Below are 25,671 nucleotides of genomic sequence, written 5' to 3' on the forward strand. Positions count from 1 at the left end.
AGTGCAGTGGCGCGATCTCGGCTCACTGCAAGCTCCACCTCCCGGGTTCACGCCATTCTCCTTTCTCAGCCTCCCGAGTAGCTGGGACTACAGGTGCCCACCACCATGCCCGGCTAATATTTTGTATTTTTCGTAGAGACGGGGTTTCACCGTGTTAGCCAGGATGGTCTCGATCTCCTGACCTCATGATCCGCCCGCCTCGACCTCCCAAAGTGCTGGGATTACAGGCGTGAGCCACCACGCCCAGCCAGTCTGTGAGATATTTCTGGTGGTCCTTATCATTCCATTTTCCTCTTCTTCAGGCAGAATTTTTTTAACGCCTACTAACAAGATTTCAGGTGAAGTGGATCTGGGTTCGTGATAGAATGTGGGTGAGAAAGAATCTAGAGAAGAAAATTAATAAAATAACCTATGTGAGCAAAGATATATTTTATCTTTAAAGGCATTGGAAGCAAATAATATAGGTTATACAGACTTGTAAATGTATAAGAACATGTATATCCCCTGACTCCCATAGAAATGGGGAGATGACTGTGTGCACTGGCTTTAAGGTGTTTATTAACCTGCCACGAGGCAGGGGGAGATAACAGAAGCCCTTCCATTCCATTTTTCTTCTTATCTAACTTCATTCAATTTGTTGTTTCTTAAAGTCATAGTTCCATTTATTATGCCACAAGTGGGAAGGCTTGTCATAATTTTTTTGGTGATTAGTATTTAGTTTTTTAAAATAAAGATTGTGAGAGATGGAGAAAAACATTTTTTGAAATAAATTTCTATTTCAGATCCTGGAGTGGCACTCTTCCTTCTTTTCTTTTTTTTTTTCCAGGGACACCTAACACACAATAATGTCTGTTTATCATCTGTGTTTGTGAGTGAAGATGGGCACTGGAAGCTAGGAGGAATGGAAACTGTTTGTAAAGTTTCTCAGGCCACACCAGAGGTAAGCCAGGGGACAGCCCCCCTTCCTTACTTGGTTTTTAATAGTGTCTTGGTATGTGGTTCTTGCCTAGGCACTTTCCTTCAGTGTTAGCTTGGTCTTAGATTTGGAGACTTGAATTTTTTGTCAGTGCCCTCATTTATAGAATTATAGCATTTTGTTCCTCAGAGGCAGTGGGGGTCATGTATCCTTTCTCCTTATTTTATAAATGGGGAAACCTGAGACTGAGAGAGGTAAAATGTTTTGTTCAGATATTTGAGTTAAATGCCCCTCCTCTCTGCCCCATAGTACCTTGTACTTACTTGGATCATACCACTTGATAATGAAATTACCTTTATGTATCTGTCTTGTATTCCAGTGGTTGGGCTCTTAAGAGTGTGAGTCTCTTATCTTTATACCTCTACCTAGAATAGTGCCTGGCACATACTAGGTATTCAGAAAATGTTCTTTGAACAATTGTCCGAGTTGCCCGATTTCATACATAGTATCTTAGTAGCTGGATTTAGGACCTGTGCATCTTAACTCCTAGTGGGCTGTGTTGTTGCTGATGTAGTATTCCTTATACTTTTGTCTGAGAGTTCTGCATGTTTCCCTCCTAGGTTGATAAACCTTTCTGTTTTCTGTTTTGTGTGTTCTTTTCACATTTTGCGTGTTGCCGCTGCATTCAGTCTTTCTTAAAGAAAAAATAAAAACCATTTCCATCTTAATATCCCTATGGAAATGGTGGCTCACTGTTGACTTACTGTTTCAGTCTAATTTCCCCTATTCTTTTTTGTGCTGCTTCCACACTTAACTTGGGCCATGTCTAACGTGCACCTTCATGGGTTCTTGCTCAGTTCAAATGTTCTACCACAAAGACATCTCTCTGGTTATTCTGTCCATATTGATCTCTTTCTTCCCTGAATTTACCTTTTGTGTACTTTGTATATAGCATGTAATCCTTTCTGTGCTGTTTATTCCAAATTCTTTGCCATGGGATATAAGGCCCTTCACAATCTTTCTGCAGCCCACCTTCAGCCCATTTACCATTTAGGTTTTTTTGGGGAGTGCTGGGAAATGGAATTTCCCTCTGTCACCCAGGCTGGAGTGCAGTGGTGCGATCTCAGCTTACTGCAACCTCTGCCTCCCTGGCTCAAGTGATCTTCCCACCTCAGCCTCCTGAGTAGCTGGGACCACAGGTGCACACCACCACACCTCGTTAATTTTTTATATTTTTGGTAGAGATGGGATTTTGCTATGTTGCCAAGGCTGGTCTCAAATTCCTGACCTCAGGTTATCTGCCCACCTTAGCCTCCCAAAGTGCTGGGATTACAGATATGAGCCACCGAGTCTGGCCTCACTCAAGAGTTCTTGAGCTATAGTCTGGTTACATCTTGTTCCATGCAGTTCAGCTGTGTTCCCACATATGCCTTCTTCCTTCACACTCTTCTTCTTTGTAGGCCATTCTGTTGCTGGAATGCATTTCTTCCCCTTGGCTTCTGGAAAATGTAAACTCATCTAAGATCTGGCTTCAATGTCCTTTCTGTGACTCCTTCCCCTAGGCATTCCCCTGCCCAACAAAATTAGTCACCCCAGTGCTTCCAGGTAACTTAGCACGTTTATGGAGATTCTTAGTTTACATTCTAGGTTATGAGCACCTGGTTGGGGGCAGAAACTTTATTGCATTCATCTTGTATTCCTAGTGCCCTAAACAATGTTCGGGACATATAGGCTCTTCAAAAATAGTCTTTGAAACTAGCAAATTAATATGCTTATTCTGTGGATGTTTGTTTTGTCTCCATAACTAAGGTTCTCAACTTTCTAATCTCGTATGGTAGCAAGACTTAAGATTCATTTGATTTAGTGAGATTAATGACAGATTTGTTCTGTGCTAGAAAAGCCTTCTTATTGTTAATATCTAAGCAGGAAGAGAAAGAAGTGTTCTAATTTCCATATAAGGAAATCAGATGCACAGATGCCTCTGAACAGCAGAGCGTGTCTGTTAAACCAGATGAAGGGGAGAGGAAAAGGAACTACCATTTATTACTATGCCTTGTGCTGTGCCAGGTACTTTATTTGCATTTTTAAAATTAGAAGCATTTTAAATTCGTGCATCTAATATGCGGCATTGATTTGAAGGTTTAATTGCTGCTGTTTGCCTTGCTCATTGCTTATGTAACCTGATGTAAGAGATTAGTTCACCAAACATATGTATGAATCATTTTCTTTAATTTATTTCTCTGTCTAGTTTCTGAGGAGTATTCAGTCAATAAGAGACCCAGCATCTATCCCTCCTGAAGAGATGGTAAGATGATATATTTCACATATAATGAAGGCGTCTTTGTGTAACTGAGTATGAAATTTTAAAAAACTTTCCTCTGCTTATTCCTTTCTTTACTGAGTTATAGATGCCTCATAATTCCTCTGGCCTTAAAGCTTTCTAAGATTAATCTTATCACCACAGCCAGGGAGCCAGCTTAAATTTTTTTGTCACATAAACACCTATGATATTGTTTAGAGGTAGAGATACCTTAGTGTGAACAGACAATTATACCCATTTCATGATAAGTAGTTGTATTAGTCTGTTTTCACGCCGCTGATAAAGACATACCTGAGACTGGGCAATTTGCAAAAGAAAGAGGTTTATTGGACTAAACAGTTCCATGTGGCTGGGGAGGCCTCACAATCATGGCGGAAGGTGAAAGGCATTTCTCACATGGCAGCAGACAAGAGAAGAGAGCTTGTGCAGGGAAATTCCCTTTTATAAAACCATCAGGTCTTGTGAGACTTACTCACTATTACCAGAACAGCACAGGAGAGATCTACCTCCATAATTCAGTCACCTCCCACGGAATTCCTCCCCATGACACATAGGAATTGTGGGAGTTACAATCCAAGATGAGAGTCACAGCCAAACCACATCATTCCTCCCCTGGCCCCTCCCCAGTCTCATGTCCTCACGTTTCAAAACAAGTCATGTCTTCTCAACAGTCCCCCAAAGTCTTCACTCATTTCAGCATTGACTCAAAAGTCCATAGTCCAATGTCTCATCTGAGACGAGGCAAGTCCCTTCCACCTATGAGCCTGTAAAATCACAAGCAAGTTAGTTACTTCCTAGATACAATGGGGGTACAGGCATTGGGTAAATACAGCCATTCCAAATGGGAGAAATTAGCTAAACAAAGGGGCTACAGGCAAGTCTGAAATCCAGTGAGGCAGTCAAATCTTAAAGCTCCAAAATGATCTCCTTTGATTCCATGTCTCGCATCCGGGTCACGCTGATGGAAGAGGTGGGTTCCCATGGTCTTGGGCAGCGTCTACCCCTGTGGCTCTGCAGGGTACAGTTTCCCTCCTGGCTGCTTTCGCAGGCTGGTCTTGAATGTCTGCAGCTTTTCCAGGCACACGGTGCAAGCTGTCAGTAGATCTACCATTCTGGGATCTGGAGGATGCTGGTCCCCTTCTCACAGCTCCATTAGGCAGTGCCCCAATAGGAACTCTGTGTGGGGGCACTGACCTCACATTTCCTTTTCACACTACCCTAGTAGAGGTTCTCCATAAGGGCCCTGCCCTGCAGCAAATTCTGCTTGGGCATCCAGGCATTTCCATACATCTTCTGAAATCTAGGTGGAGGTTCCCAAACCCCAGTTCTTGACTAATGTGCACTTGCAGGCCCAACACCACGTGGAAGCTGCCAAGGCTTGGGGCTTGCACCCTCTGAAGCCACATGCCAAGCTCTACGTTGGCCCCTTTCTGCCACGGCTAGAGTGGCTGAGCTGCAGGGCACCAAGTCCCTAGGCTTCACACAGCATGGGGACCCTGGGCCTGGCCCATGAAACCACTTTTTCCTCCTAGGCCTGCAGGCCTGTGATGGGAGGGGCTGCCGTGAAGATCTCTGACATGCCCTGGAGACATTTTCCCCATTGTCTTGGGGATTAACATTTGGCCCCTCATTACTTATGCAAACTTCTGCAGCTGGCTTGAATTTCACCTGAGATTTTCTTTTCTATTGCATTGTCAGGCTGCAAACTTCCCAAGCTTTTATGCTGTGTTTTCCTTTTAAAACTGAGTGCCTTTAACAGCACCCAAGTCACCTCTTGAATGCTCTGCTGCTTAGAAATTTCTTCCGCCAGATACCCTAAATCATCTCTTAAGTTCAGAGTTCCACAGTTCTTTAGGGTGGGGCAAAGTCCCATCAGTCTCTGCTAAAACATAACAAGAGTCACCTTTGCCCCAGTTCCCAACAAGTTCCTCATCTCCATCTGAGACCACCTCAGCCTGGACCTTATTGTTCATATCACTAGCAGCATTTTTGTCAAAGCCATTCAACAAGTCTTTAGGAAATTCCAAACTTCCCCACATTTTCCTGTCTTCTTCTGAACCCTCCAAACTGTTCCAGCCTTTGCCAGTTACCCAGTTCCAAAGTCTCTTCCACATTTTTGGGTATCTTTTCAGCAACGCCCCACTCTACTGGTACCAATTTACTGTATTAGTCTGTTTTCACGCTGCTGATGAAGACATACCCGAGACTGGGCAATTTACAAAAGAAAGAGGTTTATTGGACTTACAGTTCCACGTGGCTGGGGAGGCCTTAAAATCATGGCAGAAGGCAAAAGGCATGTCTTACCTGGTGGCAGACAAGAGAAGAGAGCTTATGCAGGGAAACTCCCCTTTTTAAAGCCATCAGATCTTGTGAGGCCCATTCACTATCATGAGAACAGGGCAGGAAAGACCTGCCCCCATAATTCAATCACCTCCCACTGGTTCTTCCCAGGACACATAGGAATTGTGGGAGTTATAATTCAAGATGAGATTTGGGTGGGAAAACAGTGAAACCATTATCAGTAGTTGCACTTTGCTGGAATCCATAATAATTGTGGAAGCAAAAACCCTAGTCCTTCCTTGTATGTCACCCAAACCATTCATCTATCTCTAGCTGCCCATTACTTAGGATTTCAAGATGCACAGAAGAATGATTATTAAGATTGCTGGTAAATAAAGATTCTGTTTACCAATAAATTCAAAAGCAGATGCTCCTTCTATAAATTTGTTCTTATAGCCACTATAAATAAACAATCCCCAAAGGTATATTTAGTGTGCTTTACAGGAAATATGAACTCAACTATAAACTTAAGTATAGACCTAAGACTTGAAATAAATCAGTTTTATCCAAATCAGTATTATGTATATATACTAATGTTTTTAAAATTGGTGATTTGTGGGTTGTAAGTCAATTTAGGGGGTCCTGACTAGCATTTTATAAAAAAAAAGGATAAAAGAACATGTCTTTGGGCATCTTAGATAGTTTTATGAAACTTTTGTTTCCATTATGTGTGTATTTATGCATGTGTATGTATAGTAGATCATGATATAAGACATATTCTTTACCATGGGTTGCTGTGAAAATATTTGTAAAAGCCACTGACTTGTACCATACTCTGACCTTTTTAAAAATTTTTGCTCATTTTAATATTTTAAAATCTTCAACAAATTCTATTCACTAATAGTGTTAAGAACCTATACATTCATGTGTGGTGGTCTGAAGATAGATTTGAGTATAATAAATACAAACATGGGAGAAGGTGCTTCAGAGAAAATTAGAAATGGCTTATAAGGCAGATCCTCTAGTTTTAATTGTCTTCACTGCTTTTAGTCTCCAGAATTCACAACTCTCCCAGAGTGTCATGGACATGCCCGGGATGCCTTTTCATTTGGAACACTGGTGGAAAGTTTGCTCACAATCTTAAATGAACAGGGTGAGTTGGAGTTATACTACTGCATCTATAGAATAAGTAGGAAAATCATCCATGACCTATTCTGTGTGGAATTCAAAGGACTACAGTCTTTGAGCATAGTAAGGAATCTTTTGCTTACCAGGTAACTTTTTTAGGGCAGATATTAAGAACAGTAAGGAAAGAAGCTTTGGGTTTCATTAGTTTGCATGGTGAAAAGAATTTTAAGTAGGAAGCACTTTGAACTATGGCTGTCAGTATCATGTGTGATTATCTTATTAATTGGTAATAGTACTTAAGTGGTGTAAATGTAGACTCTATTCCTTATTGAACCAGCCAATAAGTACATAACTATCACTAATGATTTATATCTAATAATCTGAATAATAGGGTAAAATTCATAATTTTTTGTTAAATTGAGCTTAACATTTCTTTATTCTTTCAAAGCTCATTTGATTTATTTTCCTATTACTTTAATTTACTCTTCACTTTTTTCTTTCATTGCCTCTTAAAGCTCAGGCTAAAGACATAGTTTTCTCCTCTCTTCTGTGTTCTCTAACTGCATGCTTGGCAGCCTGCTTCACTCTCCTGTGCCCACTTTAGGACTTTAATTTTCCACTCATTGAGTTTACTGAGGCATGTGTCACAGTAGGCCCCTTATTGGCCTACATCTCACATGGCTCAAGCTTTGTGCCAGTTCTAATGCAGTTTGTTCTGCCAGGCTTATGCAGTGTTCTGATTCAGCTGTCAGCTCTAAATTGTCCCATCCTAAATACTTGAGAATTAAACCCTAAGGCCCAAAGGCATCCATTGTGTATAATGAACTATTCTATGTATTTAGAATAGTAGCAATTATTTACTGTCCTTGGAAGAATTGTAAATATAATCATTCATATAACTGTTCTGTGGATGAGGAACCCCTGTTGAGAAAGACCCTCAAACCTATCACTGTTAGCCCTTTTTCTTTGGGCCTGAGCTGGGTTAAATGGATAATCAGGAAATGAGAGGGTATAGAAGGGAATGGCACCTGGGGTGGGGTTTGACGGTGGTGGCAGGACAACTTTCTACACCTGCCAATGAGTTTTGCCTAAGGCAAGCAGGAAGCTGTTTAGCAACAGCCAGGGCTTTGTTTGTTTGGGCTTTTACAGGTTGGTTTTTGCTCTCGGCAGTCTCCAGCTATAGAGGTCCTGAAAAGAGGGAGAAGGCATTGGAAACTAACTGTAGCTCTGGATTTCAGTTTCAGCGGATGTTCTCTCCAGCTTTCAACAGACCTTGCACTCAACTTTGCTGAATCCCATTCCAAAATGTCGGCCAGCGCTCTGCACCTTACTATCTCATGACTTCTTCAGGTGAGGGCATCTGGTGTGGTGATGCCAGCTGCTTCCGGAACACTGCTGCCTGCTCTCATGCCTTGGATAAGTGGCAGTGGGGGGATTTTGGAGGACCAAATGATGCAGTTTCTGTTGTTAATTATTAGGAGAGATTGAATCATGTCCACAGGAGAAAATAGAGGAAGAAATTGGGTTGTCTGTCAGTTTCCTATTATAGATAGGAAGTTTTAGAAATGCTTGATTGTCTTGAAGGCTTGGATTTAGAAATTGTAGCCAGATTTATTAGGGCTTCTAATAGTGAAGAAGCTAGGTGTGTCCACTGGTTTACAGCTGTAAGTTAATTGAAAAAGTTACTAAACCTAGCCTTTCTTTTCTGCTGCCATTATATTATGAGTTTATTATTATTCAGTTTTTCTCATGGGGATGGGGAATGAGTTCATATTCTCTGTCTAGTAATATGTGATGGAAGAGCAAATAAGTTGGTTTAGAGGGAAGGGCGCAATATAATTTAATACGTTATTAGATTCAGAGATATTTTTGAACCCTTCTTCAAGGTTAGTTTTAATTATGTGTCCTTCATTTTTTTATTTCCATGACTGCAGAACTTCTGCACAGGTTAGTTCCATATTCATGACTTTTATTAACAAAGCCAACCTTATGTTAGTTTTAAAACTAAAAACCCTATGTGTTTGCATTTAGAGCTTGGGAAAAACCAGAGCAAAGGGAAGACTAGTATTATTCCCAAGTGGGGAAAATTACCTCTAGGATAGAACTAGGGGCAGGTGGGGAAGGGTAATCTTATTAAATAAGTAGCATTTATGGTTATTGGGCTTATATTGTCATATTTCAAAGAAACTATTCAAAACTTTCCCATTATGATCGTCTTTTCTGAGGATGTTTTTAAAAATTTGTATTTTTAATTGACAAATAAAAATTTTATATTTATCATTATGAGAGTCTTTCCAAAGTACTTCTATGCCCTTTTGGATGATTCTTAGAAATATTTTATTTCCCTTGATAGAAAGTCTCTACAAAGAACAATCCCTTATGGTAAATAGATTCTCTCATCACTATGTGTAAAATGAGTTATTTATTAAGAGTTGTATTGTAAATTGAGAGGGGAGAAGAAAACTGAAAACACACAAACCGCACCTGCCAAAATCCCACTGTTAACGTGGGGAGAAACCCCAGTCAAGACACAACAGTAGGAGCCAGGGTCAGCATCCCTTACAGAGGCAGCTGAACCAATTTGATTGATTAAAGTTTAGACATCTTTGCTGCTGAACCGGGGGAAGCCTAAGGTAAGTATAAACATAAGATGTGAAGACCCAAGTGGTATCTCTGCTTACTGGGCCTCCGAATAGGCTGTCCAGCTTGTATGCCAGAGCATCTGGGGTCAACAGTCTCATATACAGTAGGGTGTGAGCTGAGCAGTGCACAGCCTTTGGAATTCTCTGGCAGCCCTGTAGGAAACCGACCTCTCCTCTCACACTAATCCCTGCCTGGCTGAAAGAATGACCAAGTAACTTACAGCAGGAGAAATGAGAAGATTGCTGTATGGAAATTCCACTTTCCACATCTCTTTAATAGTTTCTATTTCATCAAAGGACACTTGAGAGTCAGCAATATTTTGTAATGGTAATGTCATTTCTCCCAGCATACTTCATTTAACATCGTATTACAACCAACAATTTGGAGGATTTTTCTGACTAAACCATAAAGCACGTTAGCATATGTGTGTTTAAACTTGTATCCTCTTCACAGATCTCTTTGATATTAAAATATTAGATTTCATAGAGGCTTGTTCCATAGTATTTGTCTCATAAGCTACTTAGTTGTAATAGAATCTTTAAATGGCAAAGGAGAATGTTTCTTGGTTGAAAATTATATTGATGTAGTCTGTGATTATGGCCTCAATATTTAACATTCTCTAATCTGTTCTGCTGAATTCCTTCTCTTTTTGGCATTTAGAAATGATTTTCTGGAAGTTGTGAATTTCTTGAAAAGTTTAACATTGAAGAGTGAAGAGGAAAAAACGGAATTCTTTAAGTAAGTTCAGAAAATTAAGAATTTAAATTGAATAACTTGGATTAAGTCCATATAATCACTTTAGGTATTCTAGAGAAGATGAGTCAGATATTTGGTTTATTTCACATTTATTGAACATTTCCTATGTGTCAGGCTTTCTGATAGGCCCTGGGGTAGATATTTCTGGTAAACGAAATAGATACCCAGACTGATAATCCTTAAACAGAGAAGTGGGTACAGTAGAGCTTTCGGAAGGAGTCCTGAGAACACACAGGGCAGGAGGAGGTCGTTAGAGAAAAGGTATTCTAGGCAGAGGGGCAACATGAACAAATGCACAAAGACAAGACCTAGTGTGACTTGTGCAGGAACCACAAACAGTTAAGTCCTGCTGGGGGACAAATTCCAAGACAAGGACAGGTAGGAGGTATACCTTGCATGTGGCAGTGAGGAGTGCTGACATTATTTGTAAATAGGGGACTTCAGGCATTGAAGCCATCAAAGAGATGGAAGCAGGCTGTGAAACAGATTAATGTCCCTTTAGGTGGATCACTTTGTTCTCTATTGAGTGGGAAGGCTTAACTCATTTAAGATTTGGATTGGTTAGTGACTATGGTAGTCCAGGCAGTAAATATGAAGCCACATATAAGGGCATTAATGTCTCCAATGAAGAAGACACTAAGATAAACATTTAAAAAGATAAAGCTGAGAAGCCTTAGGGATTATCACCAAATGAAATAGAGAATATTGGAGGAGAGGACCTAATATGCAGGGAAAATTATGACTTCAGTGTTGGATATGTTGGTTTGAAGTATCTGTTGGACTTTAGATAGAGATGTACATGGACAGTTGACCAGACAGGTCTGAAGCTTGAGAGAAGTCTTAAGCTGATGAGCTAGAGGGAAATGTTAGGGTGTTATCAGCCTGTAGTTGGTGATATTTTCACAGAGAAAGTGGGTAGCATGAAAAGGACAGTGAGCCCAAATTGTAATCCTGGGGCACCCAACCTTATAAGGGAGCTGGTGGGAAGGAGTGGCTGATGAATGAGAAGCAGGGGTTAGAGGAGACTCAGAGAGCTAGGAAGGCTATGATATTCCCAAAGGAGTAGGGAATTTCACGAAGGTAGGAGGAACGAACAGGTACCTGTTCATTTAGTAGTTAGGAAGACACTGGTAACTTTATCTTAGCAAGAGCTGTTCCAGCAGTGAGAATGCATTGGGCTGAGAAGTGAACAGAAGGTGAGAAAAACTTGGAGAGAAAATATTATTACTGAAGAAGCAAATGGAGTCAAGGAAGGATTTTGTAAGGGTGGAAGAGACCTGAGCATATTAATAGACGAGGGAAAGGAGCTAGCAGAAGAATGGAGGGAGCAGTTGAAGCTGCAGTCAAGTTGGGGAGACGGTTGGTGCATTGTCCTGGAAGAGAGGGGAATGCTGGGGCAGTGGCTGGATGGGGTGGCCTTAAGTAAGAGAAGGCCCTCGGATCCTTGATGACTAGAAGGGAGGTGGGAATGAGTATCAATGTAAACCTGTTTGCTGATAGCGGTGTAGGGGTTTGAAGGTGATAATGCATGTGACCTGTTTCCTAATAAAGTAGGAGGCAAGGATATCTGCTAAGGGTGATTGTATAATGGAGTAATATTACCATTAATACCTAATATCTGTATTTCTTAACAAAATGCCTTTATATATGTTGTTCTAATTTATGGGGATAGTGACAAAAGCCTATATTTTGTTAGTTATGGAAACTTTCTACATTGTTTAAATTTGAGAAAGTGTCTTTTATTATCTACAAAGCCTGTCTTATTAGGGTAAAAAGGAGGGCACTTTGGCTATTAGTAAGGGGATAATTTGGTGGAAACATTTCCTGGTGTGAATTGGAGGTGTGCTGACTAGCTGGCTTTGCCTCACACTTTATGTATTTTTTTTTTTTTTTTTTTTTTTGAGACAGAATCTCACTCTGTCACCCAGGCTGGAGTGCAGTGGCATGATCTCAGCTCACTGCAACCTCTGCCTCCCAGCTTCAAGCGATTGAACCTCAGCCTCCCATGCCTCAGCCTCGAGTAGCTGGGATTACAGGCGTCTGCCACCACGCCCGGCTAATTTTTGTACTTTTAGTAGAGATGGGGTTTCACCATGTTGGCCAAGCTGGTCTCAAACTCCTAACCTCAAGTGATCTGCCCGACCCGGCCGTCCAAAGTGCTGGGAGTACAGGTGTGAGCCACTGCACCTGGCCACGCATTTTTCTTAAGTACTTGGGGACCAATCTGTTCACCTTCTCTATCTCCATTTGAAATGCATCACTTTGATAGAAGTGATGTGAGAGGATGTGTGTAGGCTAAACTGTACAAGTAAGCTGATACAGTGTCATGACCAGTTTCCTGGGCTTTCCCTTTTTGTCCTCAGATTTCTGCTGGACAGAGTCAGCTGCTTGTCGGAGGAATTGATAGCTTCAAGGTTGGTGCCTCTTCTGCTTAATCAGTTGGTGTTTGCAGAGCCAGTGGCTGTTAAGAGTTTTCTTCCTCATCTGCTTGGCCCCAAAAAAGGTGAATGCTTTTTCAAAGTGTTATTGCTAGTTAAGGAGTTTGGTGATTATTAGTCCATATTTGAGCGGGATGAGATTACTGTGTGGTGTAGTTAACATGTTTGGTTCTAAAAACGGAGAACAATTGTTGGCCCCTGATGTGATAACTTTAATTCAAACCTGGGTACCAGAGTTCACAGGATAAATGAAGCATCTTCCTAGAGAGTCCAATTTACTATAGTAAGTGTTATATCTGACTAGAATCTGAAATATACATTTGAAGTTTTAAGGTAAGGCATGCATCTTCAAAGAACTTTTACATTTATCATGAATCATTTAGGCCTGTGCCTCCTACCTTACCAAGAGCAACCCATTTATTTTCTATTTTCAGTGAAAAGCACTGAGATCATTTTACTTCTTGGGGCTTCAGGTTTTTTTTCTGAATGTGAAACGAGGTTATTGCTTTGGAATTTTACAATTTTATAGCACTATAGATGGTAACACAACAGATTAGAGAATATAGTATTAATATGACACTAGAATTTTAAGTTACGTAGAATCCTGCTTTCAGAATTTATTTTCTTAAAGGGATCTCAGTCCAACAAAGCATTGTTACAGTTTAGAATTTCCTTATATCTCTACTTTGATATCATTCTCTTTAGCCATGAATTTTTCTTTATAGCTCTTACATCCTATATTTCGGTAGGTTTTACATAGGGGTGTGCCTCTGAATCACCTATGTTGCTTTTTAAAAATTTGCCTCTTTGCTTGATCCATTGGTTCTAGAACAGAGAGCCAGGACATAGGTATACATATTTTTTAAAAGTTTCCAAATAATTCTCAATACGTACCTGCCTGATAACCACTACCATAAATACTGGAAAAAGAGGACTATCCAGCATCAAAGTCCCACTGTAGCATTTAACACCTGGTTTTGCAAATAAAACTACAACAATATCAGTATGTCACAAATCTAGTGTATGAAATTCCTCACTGAATAAACATAAATTTATAAAAAGTTACTCAGAATTCTATTAAAATACAAGCTTTGTTGTACACTATGATCTCTAGTATTTCAAAAACTCTACAAGATAAGTGTACTTAACATAATTAAGCGTTAAGTAATTTTCGGTCAAGAAAAGAACTTTCCTTTGGTTTGGAGCATTAGAATTCAGAAGAATACTGGCCGGCATGGTGGGTCACACCTGTAATCCCAGCACTTTGGGACGCCGAGGCAGGCGGATCACTAGGTCAGGAGTTTGAGACCAGCCTGGCCAACATGGTGAAACCCCATCTCTACTAAAAATAAAAAAATTAGCCGGGCATGGTGGCGGGTGCCTGTAATCCCAGCTACTTGGGAGACTGAGGCAGGAGAATTGCTTGAACCTGGGAGGAGGAGGTTGCAGTGATCCGAGATCGCGCCACTGCACTCCAGCCTGGGTGACAGAGTGAGACTCCGTCTCAAAAAGAAAAAAAGAATTTAAAAGAGTACTTAGAATATGTGTAGTTTTGGGCTCAGTGTATGAATTATGCTTAATACTCTTCACTGAAGTGAAAATTTGTTTTTTCATCTGTAACCTTTGATTTTTCGGGTAGATCATGCGCAGGGAGAAACTCCTTGCTTGCTCTCACCAGCCCTGTTCCAGTCACGGGTGATCCCCGTGCTTCTCCAGTTGTTTGAAGTTCATGAAGAGCATGTGCGGATGGTGCTGCTGTCTCACATCGAGGCCTACGTGGAGCACTTCACTCAGGAGCAGCTGAAGAAAGTCATCTTGCCACAGGTCAGAGGCCAAGTTTGCAGTGGGGTAGTCACAGAACCTGAGGGAAGAGTGCTGAAAGAAAGAAGGAGTTTTGGAGGTATTCAGATAATAGCTTAGAAAGCCTTGAGGCAGCAGTCTGTGGAATACAAAGTGCTGAAATTAAAATTGCATTTCCATTCCATTCACGCAGGCAAATCGATTAAACTGACATATTTGGTCTTAACCTGGGAGAAACTATAATTGTTTGCTAATTTTGGGAAGGTAAATGAATAACAATAATGTATGGAGCGCTTTGTGAACATAAAATATATTTATCCATAATTATTATAAAGTAATTAAATTAGAACAGAGAGGAACATGAGATGATTCGTATCAGTGGCTTTCAGCCTGTTGTTATCAGCCACTAGGGAACCTTATTATGATTTGCCCACCAAAGGGTTTCGTTAGTGAAACTAATGAAAGGTTTGTATTAGTTGCTTAGGCTGCCATAACGAATTATCACAAATTATAATGGCTTAAAGCAATACAAATTTATTCTTAGTTCTGGAGGCCAGAAGTCTAAAACCAGGGTGTCACCAGGACCCTGCTTCCTCTGAAGGCTGTAGGATGTGAAAGGGACTCCTCTTTACAAGCTTCTCGTAGCTCCCAGCAATCCTTGGTATTTCTTGGCTTGTGGCTATATTCCAGTCTCTGCTTCTGTTGTCACGTGGCCTTCTTACCTCCCTGTCTGTCTTTACATGGCCTCTTAGAAAGACACCAGTCATTGAATTTATGGCCTACCCTAAGCCAGTATGACCTCATCTAAACGTCACATTCTGCATGGACATGAATTTTGGAGGGACACTATTCAAGCTAGTATGAGGTTTTTAAAAAATTGTTTTAAAAGACTACAATCACATGGTGTCTTTAAAATAATTTTCCTATGAGATAGATTAACATTCTCTCTGCTTTCAAGGAGCTCATAAGTGGGACATGTTTCAGTCATCCGTTGCCGTGTAACTACCCCAAAACTTAGTGCCTTAAAACAATAATCATTTTATTAATTCTCATGATTCTTTGGATTGACTGGACTCAGCTGAAGGTTGTGTTCCACATATCAGCTGAGTCTTCAGTCATCTGGGGCCCGACAAGGGTTGACACATCCAAAATGGCTCCTTGGTATCTTGGAAGGGGTGGCTGAGAGGCTGCGCCTTTCTCTCCATGAATTTTCAGGAAGCTTGGGGGGCCTGTATCCCCCCATGTGACATTTCCACATGATTTCTCTAGCAAGGTAGGTGGACTTCTTAAATGGCTGGCCAGGGCTAAAGAAAAAAAAAGGGCAAAAGAAGCCTTCTTAAAGTGTAGGTTGTGAACTGACAGTCATTTTTGCCTCATTCTTTCGGTTAGAGTTGGAAAAAGCCCAAGCTCATTGTGGGATGGGTTTCCTCAAGGGCATGGATACTGGAGGTGTGATTCACTGGGGGCTGACTTTAAAGTCTCTATGTTGTAATAACTACAACATAGCACTTTGTATTTACATCTGCAGCAGTAATTGTTACCCTGTATGTAGTTGTGTCTGGAAATTTAGAAGAGGAATGAAGCACTTTAACTCTGAAATGAAGTTGTCATCATAGGTCTCAGAATTGGACTGAGGTCAAAGAGTAAATGTTGAGCATGTGGAAGACAATGAAAGCTCTCGTTACTTAGGAAACTGCTTCCCCTAAACAAGAGTGGGCCAATTTGTGTGTGCTAGAAAGTTCACTTTGGTAGCAGTGTGGAAGAGACCACAGAAAGGGAGATAAGCTAGGAAACTGTTAGAATAGTTTAGCTGAGAGATGACAAAGGCTGGGGAAAGTGTGACAGTGGATATAGGAGAGGGACACAGAAGGGGTAGCACTCAGTTTCTCATTAGATGGAAGAGGTGTTGAGGATGACCGATTTTTGGCTTGGGCAGATTGCTGTTTTATGATTATCATATTCAGTGGGTAGAACTCTAATCATATGTAAAAGAAACATGCTTTAGTTTACATGTACAGAAAGTGCCTGATCTGTTAGCATTGGTCCTAATAATTATCTTTTGAGTCCTGTTTGAAACCTTTAATCTTACTGTATAAATGAGGAAACCAGGCCAGAAAAATAAAAAGACCAATTGGTCAAGTCACATTGAGAATTATTAGCAGAGCTAAGACCAAAACCAAAGATTCCTGATACCTATCACGCCCTGCTGCTTCCAGTAGGCAGGCCAGTTACCCTGGCCTTGTGTCTGGCTGGTGCAGATGCTTTGATGGTCATTTCCTTCCTTATATGCAGAGCAGTACTTGCCTGATATCTGCATGTGACTGTCTTCTAAGGTGTTTTTGGTTGCAAGTAACTGAAACTCATTTTAAACCAGCCAAAGCAAAAAAAAATTAATGAATGAATGTTAGACTACCTTAGATGGAAATCAAGTGCAGCTGGGGCTTACAGCCATGTTTTTCATTCCTTTCTTCTCTCTGCATTTGTTTGACTTTTGACTCTCTGAAGACCAGCTTTCCTTGTTTTGGTGTCCACATGGCCAAAATGGTTGTCCCATAACTTCCAAGTTTTCTGTCCTCATAAAAAAAATTTATTTTAGAGATGGGGTCTCACTGTGTTGCCCAAGCTAGAATGCAGTGGCTCTTCACAGGCATGAAGCCACTACCGATCAGCCCAGGAGCTTTGACCTGCTCCATTTCCAACCTGGGCTGGTTCACCCCTCTTTAGGCAACCTGGTGGTCCCCAGCTCCTGGGAGGTTACTATATTGATGCTGAATTTAGTGCAGACACCCAATCAGCATAGCACACTACAGCCCAGAACTCCTGGGCTCAAGTGATCCACCTGCCTCAGCCTTCTGAGTAGCTCGGGCTACAGGCACTTGTCACTGCCTGGCATACTGTCCTTATTTTGAGTAAACCTATATAAACTGAAAATATAAATTCTAGTTTATATTACTGGACAAAAGATTACGATGGGCTCAGTTTGGGACAGGTGGTCCGACCCTTGAAAAGAGTTGAAAAGAGGAGCATGGACAGGAACATAACTGTTAGTGCCCTAGATGAGTTGCAGAACGCTGCCAGTACATGAACTTTCTATTACAGTTCTGTGATGTGAGTACAGATATGAAGACTTAACATTTAAAACCTTTTGTAGCAATTTGACAGGTAATTTTATGTTCCCAACATATGTCTTTTTAATTTTGTTTTGATTGTATTTTTTAAAAATGGTAAGTCTGTGATGGATTGGGAGAGGAAGATACTGGTCTTTTACCACAGGTAGTTTGAGAGCCACTGACCTGGAACACATATCTAAGATAAGGTAGTTTATCTAAGCACAATCTGTTTGCAGCCCAATTGCTCATTTACAGGGGAAGAAAGAGATAGGTATTGTGGTTGTCAACCCTTATTACCTCATTTGCTCCTAGGTTTTGCTGGGCCTGCGTGATACTAGTGATTCCATTGTGGCAATTACTCTGCATAGCCTAGCAGTGCTGGTCTCTCTGCTTGGACCAGAGGTGGTTGTGGGAGGAGAACGAACCAAGATCTTCAAACGCACTGCCCCAAGTTTTACTAAAAATATTGACCTTTCTCTAGAAGGTAAGAATTATTAAAAGGTCTAGCTTTTTGTGTGTGTTATTTTTTTAGATTTTTAATATTATATAAGTAATGTAGGAGGGTCATATTCAGTCAAATGATATAAAGAAGTATAAATAAAAAGTTAATTTCCCTTTCTGAACTTCTCAGGGGGATTTTCAGTGGGAATCCTTTCATACTTTTTTTTAAGCTTGCAAAAAGACACACAGATATATGCTTACACATGCATAGAGAGAGTCATGTACCACATAAGGACGTTTTGGTCAACGAAGGACCTCGTAAATGACTGTCTATACCATGATGGTCTCATGACATTATAATGGAGCTGAAAAATTGCTATTAGCAGTTGATGTTGTAGCTGTAGTGGAATGCATTACTCATGTGTTTGTGGTGATGCTGGTGTAAACAAACCTAGTGTGCTGCCAGTCATATAAAAGTATAGTGCATACAATTATGTGCAGTACATAATACTTGATAATAAATGACTATGTAACTGGTTTATATATTTACTATACTTTTAATCATTAGTGTATTCCTTCTGCTTATTAAAAAAAAAAAAAAAAACTTTAACTGTGAAACAGCCTCCGGGGTCCTTCAGGAGGTATTCCAGATGAAGGCATTGTTATCAGAGGACATGACAGCTCCTTGCAGACCTTCTAGCGGAATAAGCTGTGGAGGTCAAAGACAGTGAAATTGATGATCTTGACCCTGTGTAGGCCTAGGCTAATGTGTGTGATTGTGTCTTAGATTTTTAACAAAAAAGTTTCGAAGTAAAAATAAGTAAATAATTTTAAAAACAGAAAAACCTTACAGAATAAGGATATAAAGAAAATATTTTGGTACAGTTGTACAATATGTTTTAAGCATAGTGTTACTACAAAAAAGTCAAACAGTTAAAAACATTAAAAAGTTTATAAAGTTATAGTAAACTAACATTATTGAAGAAAATTTTTTAATAAACTAAGTGTAGCCTAAGTGTAGTGTTTATAAAGTGTATGGTAGTGTACAGTAATATCCTAGGCCTTCATATTCATTCACTGGTAACTCAGAGCAACTTCTAGTCCTACAAATGCCATTCATAGTAAATACCCTATACAGGTATACCATGTATTATTATATTTTTACTTTTCTATGTTTGGACACTCAAATAATTACCACTGTGTTGTAATTATCTACAGTATTCAGTACAGTAACACACTGTATCAGTTTATAGCCTAGGTGTTAGTAGGCTATACCATCTATGATATTGATACAAGGACAAAATGGTCTAAGATGCATTTCTCAGAACATATCCCCATTGGTAAGTGACACAAGACTGTGTAGGATTTTTGTTTAAATGGTAAGAAAATGCCATGCACAAATCTATAATTTGTTTTCTAGTAACAACATATCAGGGACCTGTCTCCCAATACACAGAAGTCTAACTTACTCTTTGAAGGCTACCTAATATTTCACTGAATATAATTCATTCAGTGATTTCTTTATTCATGGATACTGCATCCATTTCTGGATTTTTAATCACTACAAACAGTGCTGCAATGAGTATCTTTATACGTGTATCTTTCCAGTTGGTCCCCCATATTTGCAGGTTTGCATCTGCAGATTTAACCAACTGTGGATCAAAAATACTCAGAAAAGAAGCCAAAAAATAAAGGTATTATAAGTAACCAAGAAATGATTTAAAGTATTATGGGATGATATGCATAGATGATATTTAAATACTACATCATTTTCTTTAAGAGACTTGAGCATCCGCACACACTGAATGTCAGAAGTAAACTTGCTGGGCCAAAGGATATATTTTAAATTTAGTAGATACTATCAGCTTATAAAAAGGTTGCATCAATTCTTATTAACACTAGATGTTTAAGTTTCTTGTGACTTTTGTTGGCCTATGGGGTAAAAAGCTGTTGACTTTTAGATACTGCAGGAAGTCCTTATTTCTGGTATGTTCCCAGTGGATGTTACCTGGGAGGTACCAGTAATTTCTGGTCTTACAAGAACTTTTTATCAACAATGTCATTGCTCCTTTATATAGCCTTCAATAAGACAATGACCTTGTTATGTAATTCTGGATCTCTAAGCCAGTTCTCATTGATAGTTGGTAACACGGAGACACTTAGTAGAAAAGAGTTAATCAGATAGGCTTTTCTCTAATTTTGATGCTAAAAGAATTTTTAAAGCAACATTGGCTTCCTGAAGTTTTGAAGAGCATTCACACCTCTTCCTTGGTGCTAATGAAACCAGTGTCATGGCTGCAAAGAGCTTGAAAAGGGTGATGTAGAGGCTGTGGTCTCATTTTCAGCTATGAAAGGGAAATAGGAAATTAAGTCTGCCTGAAAGAGAGGTGGAGAACATGGTTCAGAGAAGAAGACATTGGATAAGGCATTAGATAGGACTTAAAGGAGGATAGTGGCACAAATAAGAGTGGAGGGCTTGTAGAGGCCTGGCCTTAGAGTGCTGGGGTGAGGAGGGGGGAGATGTGGTGCTGAAGAGAGCTGGGGACCTAATCAAAAGAGTTTACCCCAGGCCATTCCCCACATCCTCATTCAAAATTAATTGAATCATTTTGACCAATGCCCATTTTTTAAAGTATAAACTTTCTGGTAAACTGTTAAGGACATTTCTTGAAACTAATTTTTTCCCCAGTTGGGGGTTAAATGTCCACAGCTTAAATTTATTATTTTAACTACTTTTAAGTGTATAGTTTTGTGGTATTCACTACATTCATATTCTTGTGCTTATGCTCTTCAACTTTTATTCTTAAAAGGAAAGCAAGTAGAATCAGTTGGTTTTAAATCTCCACCAACATGTTTTGAAGGGCTATAACTTTTTAACTAGGTGTCCAAAAGGTTGTATCTATGTAATGCTTGGATCCTCTCTATTCATCACCACCACATGGAGTGGACACAGCCTGTTCTTAAACACCTCTAGGGACAGGCAGTCCATTCCATAATGGGTGTATGTCTTCAAATGTTTGAAGATGTTCTCTCCTCCATTTTATCCTTTATCTGTGTAAAAATATAACCATTTCACTTAACTATGCCCACCAACCATGTGATAGATCAAGAAGCAATTTACTGTCCCTTTCATGTTTTGGAGTTTTTATTTACCTTCAGATTCTCCTATGCGTGTCGTCTGCAGCCATCACAGTCAGATCTTGCCAATCTTGGAGAACCCCTTCTCTAGCATATTCCCTAAATGTTTCTTTTCTGGCAGCATGCCCATCAACAGCAAGAAGCACATACAGCAAGATTACTACAATACTCTTTTACAGACAGGTAGAAATATTAAATTTATATAGCTTTTCCATTGCTTGGATGAATGTTTTCCTGAGACTAATAAGCTTATGGGTGTTTTGGGAGTTTTGAGACTGATTTATTTGTAATTATGTAGTCAGCTTTGGTCTCATCTTGTTTCTCCAGGCTATTGGACATATACTTACCTCTTCTTTATAATTGGTGAGAAGAGCAGGTTGACATTACTTGAATTCTTTTTTGCACTGATACTTTACTTTGAGACTTTTGATGCCTTAGTGCAGCATCTTCCAAACTGTACCAAGAATGATAGTTTTGAAAGATGTTAATGGGCGTGTTGTGAAAAAGAGTTCTGTGGCTAAATAAGTTTGGGGAAATGAGAGCAAAGTCATTAACACATTGCACAGGATCTCTCAGTGCCTTAACTACTACACTTAGGGAAATCTGCTTAAAGTGAGGTTAATAAGTTGGGTTAGGCAAACTTATTTGAGCCTGCAAGACTTTTTCAGGCATATGTAATTAACATCCCAAGGATAACACTGCCTGGCTTAGAGCATTTCTATATTTATGTCAATATACTGTATGTTTGGATATTTAATAAGGATTGAATGTGCTAGTTATTACTTACATGCTTCCACTGAGTTAGTAATATAAGTATTATGTAATTATTTGGATAACATGTGACATCGTTGATCTTGAGTAATGTTCTGCCGGGATCTCTTTTGTTTAGTATGCATGGATATTTCCAAGTAATTAGATCTATACTACTACACTTCCTTAATGCTATCCTTCCCCTAAGTGTAGTTCTTACCTTTAACCAGTATTTTATGAGAATAATTAATTCTTTTCCCTACAGGCGATCCATTTTCTCAGCCTATTAAATTTCCCATAAATGGACTCTCAGATGTAAAAAATACTTCAGAGGACAGTGAAAACTTCCCATCAAGTTCTAAAAAGTCTGAGGAGTGGCCTGACTGGAGTGAACCTGAGGAGCCTGAAAATCAAACTGTCAACATACAGATTTGGCCTAGAGAACCTTGTGATGCTGTCAAGTCCCAGTGCACTACCTTGGATGTGGAGGAGTCATCTTGGGATGACTGTGAGCCCAGCAGCTTAGATACTAAAGTAAACCCAGGAGGTGGAATCACTGCTACAAAACCTGTTACCTCAGGGGAGCAGAAGCCTATTCCTGCTTTGCTTCCACTTACTGAAGAGTCTATGCCTTGGAAATCAAGCTTACCCCAAAAGACTAGCCTTGTACAAAGGGGGGATGACCCAGACCAAATCAAGCTGCCAAAAGTGTCATCACAAGGCAGGCCCCTTAAGGTTCCATCAGAACTTGGTTTAGGAGAGGAATTCACCATTCAAGTAAAAAAGAAGCCAGTAAAAGATCCTGAGATGGATTGGTTTGCTGATATGATCCCAGAAATTAAGCCTTCTGCTGCTTTTCTTATATTACCTGAACTGAGGACAGAAATGGTCCCTAAAAAGGATGATGTCTCCCCAGTGATGCAGTTTTCCTCAAAATTTGCTGCAGCAGAAATTACTGAGGTGAGTACTTTTTATGGAGTAAACTGTGCTACTAGCTTTAGGATTTCCCTCATAGGTCCTAGTTGCAGTATCCCATTTATAACAAGCAACATGCTATTTTCCCAATCGAGTCAAGCACAAAATTAACAAAATCAGTTTCTGTCATTGGTATCTTTCCTTCCCCCAGAAAAATGTAGCAGTGCTTAGTTTGTTTAATGAGCTATTGTAACCTTTTTATTTGAAAAAAAAAAAAAAAGGGATTAAAATAAGGATTTGGTGTCATCCACACTGATTTTTACTGGATTTTATGGTTTTTGAAAAGCTATTTTCCAGTGCCATGGTTTTGTAATCCTACTTTTCAACTTTCTGTTAGAGCTCTAAGTTATTTTACTTAGAACAAGGTAGTGTTTCTGGCATCAAAAGACAGATAAATTTTAAATTCCTGCTTTTTTAAATTTGCATATGATTTTTGCATCAAATTTGCGTATGATTTTTGCATATGATTTGTGCATATGATTTGTTTCAGTGGGTTCTTGGTGTGCTTTATTTTGTTGCAGGGAGAGGCTGAAGGCTGGGAAGAAGAAGGGGAGCTGAACTGGGAAGATAATAACTGGTGACAATAGATGTGAGTTAAACTTTAGGAAAAAGGATTCCCTTTTTTTAAAAAAAATCAATACCTCAAAAGCAGGCTTTGGGACAAGAAAACCCCAAAGTGGCCTGCTTTTTCCCATCCCAGGAGCTCATTATCCGGTCTGTGCCAACTGAAATATGAGACTGACTGCGAGTGCTGGCTAAAAGCCCTGGGTGGTGAGGCTCACAGTACTGGTTTCCAGGAGGAAGAGCCTTTGTGCATTTGACTGAGGCCAGTTTCTATGAAGAGCAAGTAGCTGAGGAGAGGTCGAATTTACTACTTTTTCCAGGACAATTCTGGAAGTAAAGAAAATGTAACAATTCAAGCTGGTTAGCTTAATTTTGTGCCATTCTTTTAACATAAGAGTAAGCTCTATTATGAAATACAACTTAAAAAAATTTTAGCTATAAATTATATAAATGATTTTAAATTGCTGAGGTTTCCTTAGGCAGCTTATTTATTTGTTTACAGTTAGACTATCTGAGTAAATGGTTCTTTGTGGACCTGGGCAGTTCCTGACTGTTCCACATGTAGTACATTGTACCAAAGTTCTTGAGAATATTCCCCACAATCCTGTTCTCTAAATGTCAAATAAAGATTATTTTCACTAGATTCAACTTTACAAAATTTGTTTTATATCTGTTAGAAAATGTACAGACATACATAAGTATTTTCAGTTGACAAAGCATCAAACCCAGTTTTGCCTAGTGATAAGTTAAGTTTCACCCTAGAGTATGTATATAACGTTTTAGCTTATCCATCCTTTCTTGGAGTGCCTCCATTTCCATTAAAAGCCAGGCTGGAGCAGGACCCTTTTGGAGTAGTGACTCAGTTGCTTCCAAGGCCCCTGCTATTGTATGCAGTGCTGCCCTGTACTCTTCTTCCCAGGGGAACTCTTGACGAGCTCTTTTTGCATAAGGCTGGAAAAAAACATAAGTAATATCATAATATCCATTCTAAATATAAAGAACCTTCCTTTTGGACTGGAGTAAAGCTTACATGCAAATTTTATTCTAGTCATTGGATCACAAGGGTAGGAGGATGCACCCCAAAACCCCTTCACAGTCATCTAGAAAAATATGTAAAGGCATTTTGGTTTTTCATAGCAATTCAGAGTGCTACTACCAGTGTCTTAGTTTGTATGTGGTATACAACAAGTATCCTGTCCCAAAGGGCTCCCAATGAGAAGTGCTGCATAGTCCAAGCTTACATGTCTTATAAACAAGTTCATAAATGTATTTTCTTTTTATGAGAGTTTGACTAAAACTTATCAGAACGTTGTTCTTCATGAATTACTACTATACTATACTAATTACTAATAGTGCTGAAAACAATATTTTGAATGTCCTTATTGGTGTCAAATTCTGCCTTTTAATAGGTAGATGTGATCTTTAGATACTGCCAAAATTTATTAGGAGACTCATTTGATTAATAAGGCAAGGAATCAAACTAAACATTTAGGAGTAAGTTTCTTTCATTTTCTTCTGTGGTTCAGTAAAGACTGCATTTATAGCATCCCTGGTACAATATGTAACTTCCCTTAAAGGTTACTACCAATAATTCAAACATACTGAAAGAATATTATTTGATATGGTGTAGTCCTACTTCTGAATTTTAAAAGCAACTACCATAAAACAGAATTTTACATGTCTAGATCTATTTGATCTGAAATTCAGCATGAGGCTGGAAACCACACTGGTTTGTTTCATCAGTAAGTAAAAAGGGCAGAATTTGCCTTGTTAAAGTTTGGCCCCTGTTGAAATCAGCCCATACCTGTAAAGATGACCTCTTTGCTTCTTCTACAGTCACATTAGCAAAGGGTTCCCAGAAAATACCTTTTTCCTGTTTCACACGTTCCACTTTGGCAGCTTCAGTTTCATCTACAAACCCAGTCTGCCAGGGACCATGAAAAACCAAGCAAATAGCAACATGTTAGCACTCTACTAGATATGAAATGGCCATGTAATTTGTTTAAGTGCTGAGTGATCAACCATACTAAGCAAATTCTGGAAGTCACATGGACTGATCTATAAATACTCTTAGTATAATCTGGATTAAATCACTTTACTGTGTTCTTCCTTACAAAAAAGTTATAGAGTTGTCTTTGCAGGAAAAAATGATAGTCTGCTAACCTTTACTGTATAAGCTAAGAAACTGGCAACAGCAGTGTATACACATGTACTTAAAATCCAGCTTAGATGTAATATAAGTAGGCCAAGTGTGGTGGCTCATGCCTGTAATCCCAGGACTTTGGTGGGAGGAATGCTTGAGCCCAGGAGTTTGAGGTTACAGCGAGCTATGATCACACCACCACACTCCAATCTGGGCGACAGAGCGAGACTCTGTCTAAAAAATAAAGTTCAGTGAGTCAAGTGGGCCCA

The 25,671-nt window shown here is 39.5% G+C and overlaps 2 protein-coding genes and 1 long non-coding RNA gene across 16 annotated transcripts in view; 1 reads left to right on the forward strand and 2 right to left on the reverse strand.

Moving 5' to 3' along the window:
- SCYL3 (SCY1 like pseudokinase 3) overlaps positions 1-23,902 on the forward strand; it is a 44,094-nt gene extending 20,192 nt beyond the window's left edge. For 6 of the 11 annotated variants that reach the window (XM_063726529.1, XM_002809804.6, XM_063726527.1 and 3 more), the window contains 11 exons: positions 827-940; positions 3,165-3,221; positions 6,567-6,669; positions 7,883-7,994; positions 9,948-10,025; positions 12,407-12,546; positions 14,121-14,305; positions 17,704-17,875; positions 20,992-21,153; positions 21,986-22,680; positions 23,217-23,902. In XM_063726529.1, coding sequence (XP_063582599.1) covers positions 827-940; positions 3,165-3,221; positions 6,567-6,669; positions 7,883-7,994; positions 9,948-10,025; positions 12,407-12,546; positions 14,121-14,305; positions 17,704-17,875; positions 20,992-21,153; positions 21,986-22,680; positions 23,217-23,276 — 1,878 coding nt within the window. In that variant the 3' untranslated portion in view covers positions 23,277-23,902. Of the gene's footprint in view, positions 1-302; positions 339-826; positions 941-3,164; positions 3,222-6,566; positions 6,670-7,882; positions 7,995-9,947; positions 10,026-12,406; positions 12,547-14,120; positions 14,306-17,703; positions 17,876-20,991; positions 21,154-21,985; positions 22,681-23,216 lie in introns of all 11 variants that reach the window. The other 5 variants (XM_054525638.2, XM_002809805.6, XM_054525635.1 and 2 more) reach the window with 2 other exon arrangements.
- LOC134761912 (uncharacterized) lies at positions 3,542-22,076 on the reverse strand. Its single transcript, XR_010141069.1, has 5 exons — positions 21,318-22,076; positions 20,986-21,084; positions 16,695-16,849; positions 14,157-14,356; positions 3,542-5,540 (listed from the first exon to the last, which is right to left on the reverse strand). It is a non-coding gene; the product is annotated as an uncharacterized LOC134761912 (long non-coding RNA).
- Positions 23,903-25,671, reverse strand: part of FIRRM (FIGNL1 interacting regulator of recombination and mitosis) — a 57,376-nt gene continuing 55,607 nt past the window's right edge. For 3 of the 4 annotated variants that reach the window (XM_009241071.4, XM_054525604.2, XM_054525608.2), the window contains 2 exons: positions 25,064-25,183; positions 23,903-24,210 (listed from right to left, as the gene is read on the reverse strand). In XM_009241071.4, the coding sequence (XP_009239346.2) occupies positions 24,013-24,210; positions 25,064-25,183 (318 nt within the window). In that variant the 3' untranslated portion in view covers positions 23,903-24,012. Of the gene's footprint in view, positions 24,211-25,063; positions 25,184-25,671 lie in introns of those variants that run through there. The other variant, XR_010141055.1, reaches the window with a different exon arrangement.

Source organism: Pongo abelii, chromosome 1 (assembly GCF_028885655.2).
Source record: "Pongo abelii isolate AG06213 chromosome 1, NHGRI_mPonAbe1-v2.0_pri, whole genome shotgun sequence".
Classification (NCBI taxonomy): domain Eukaryota; kingdom Metazoa; phylum Chordata; class Mammalia; order Primates; family Hominidae; genus Pongo; species Pongo abelii.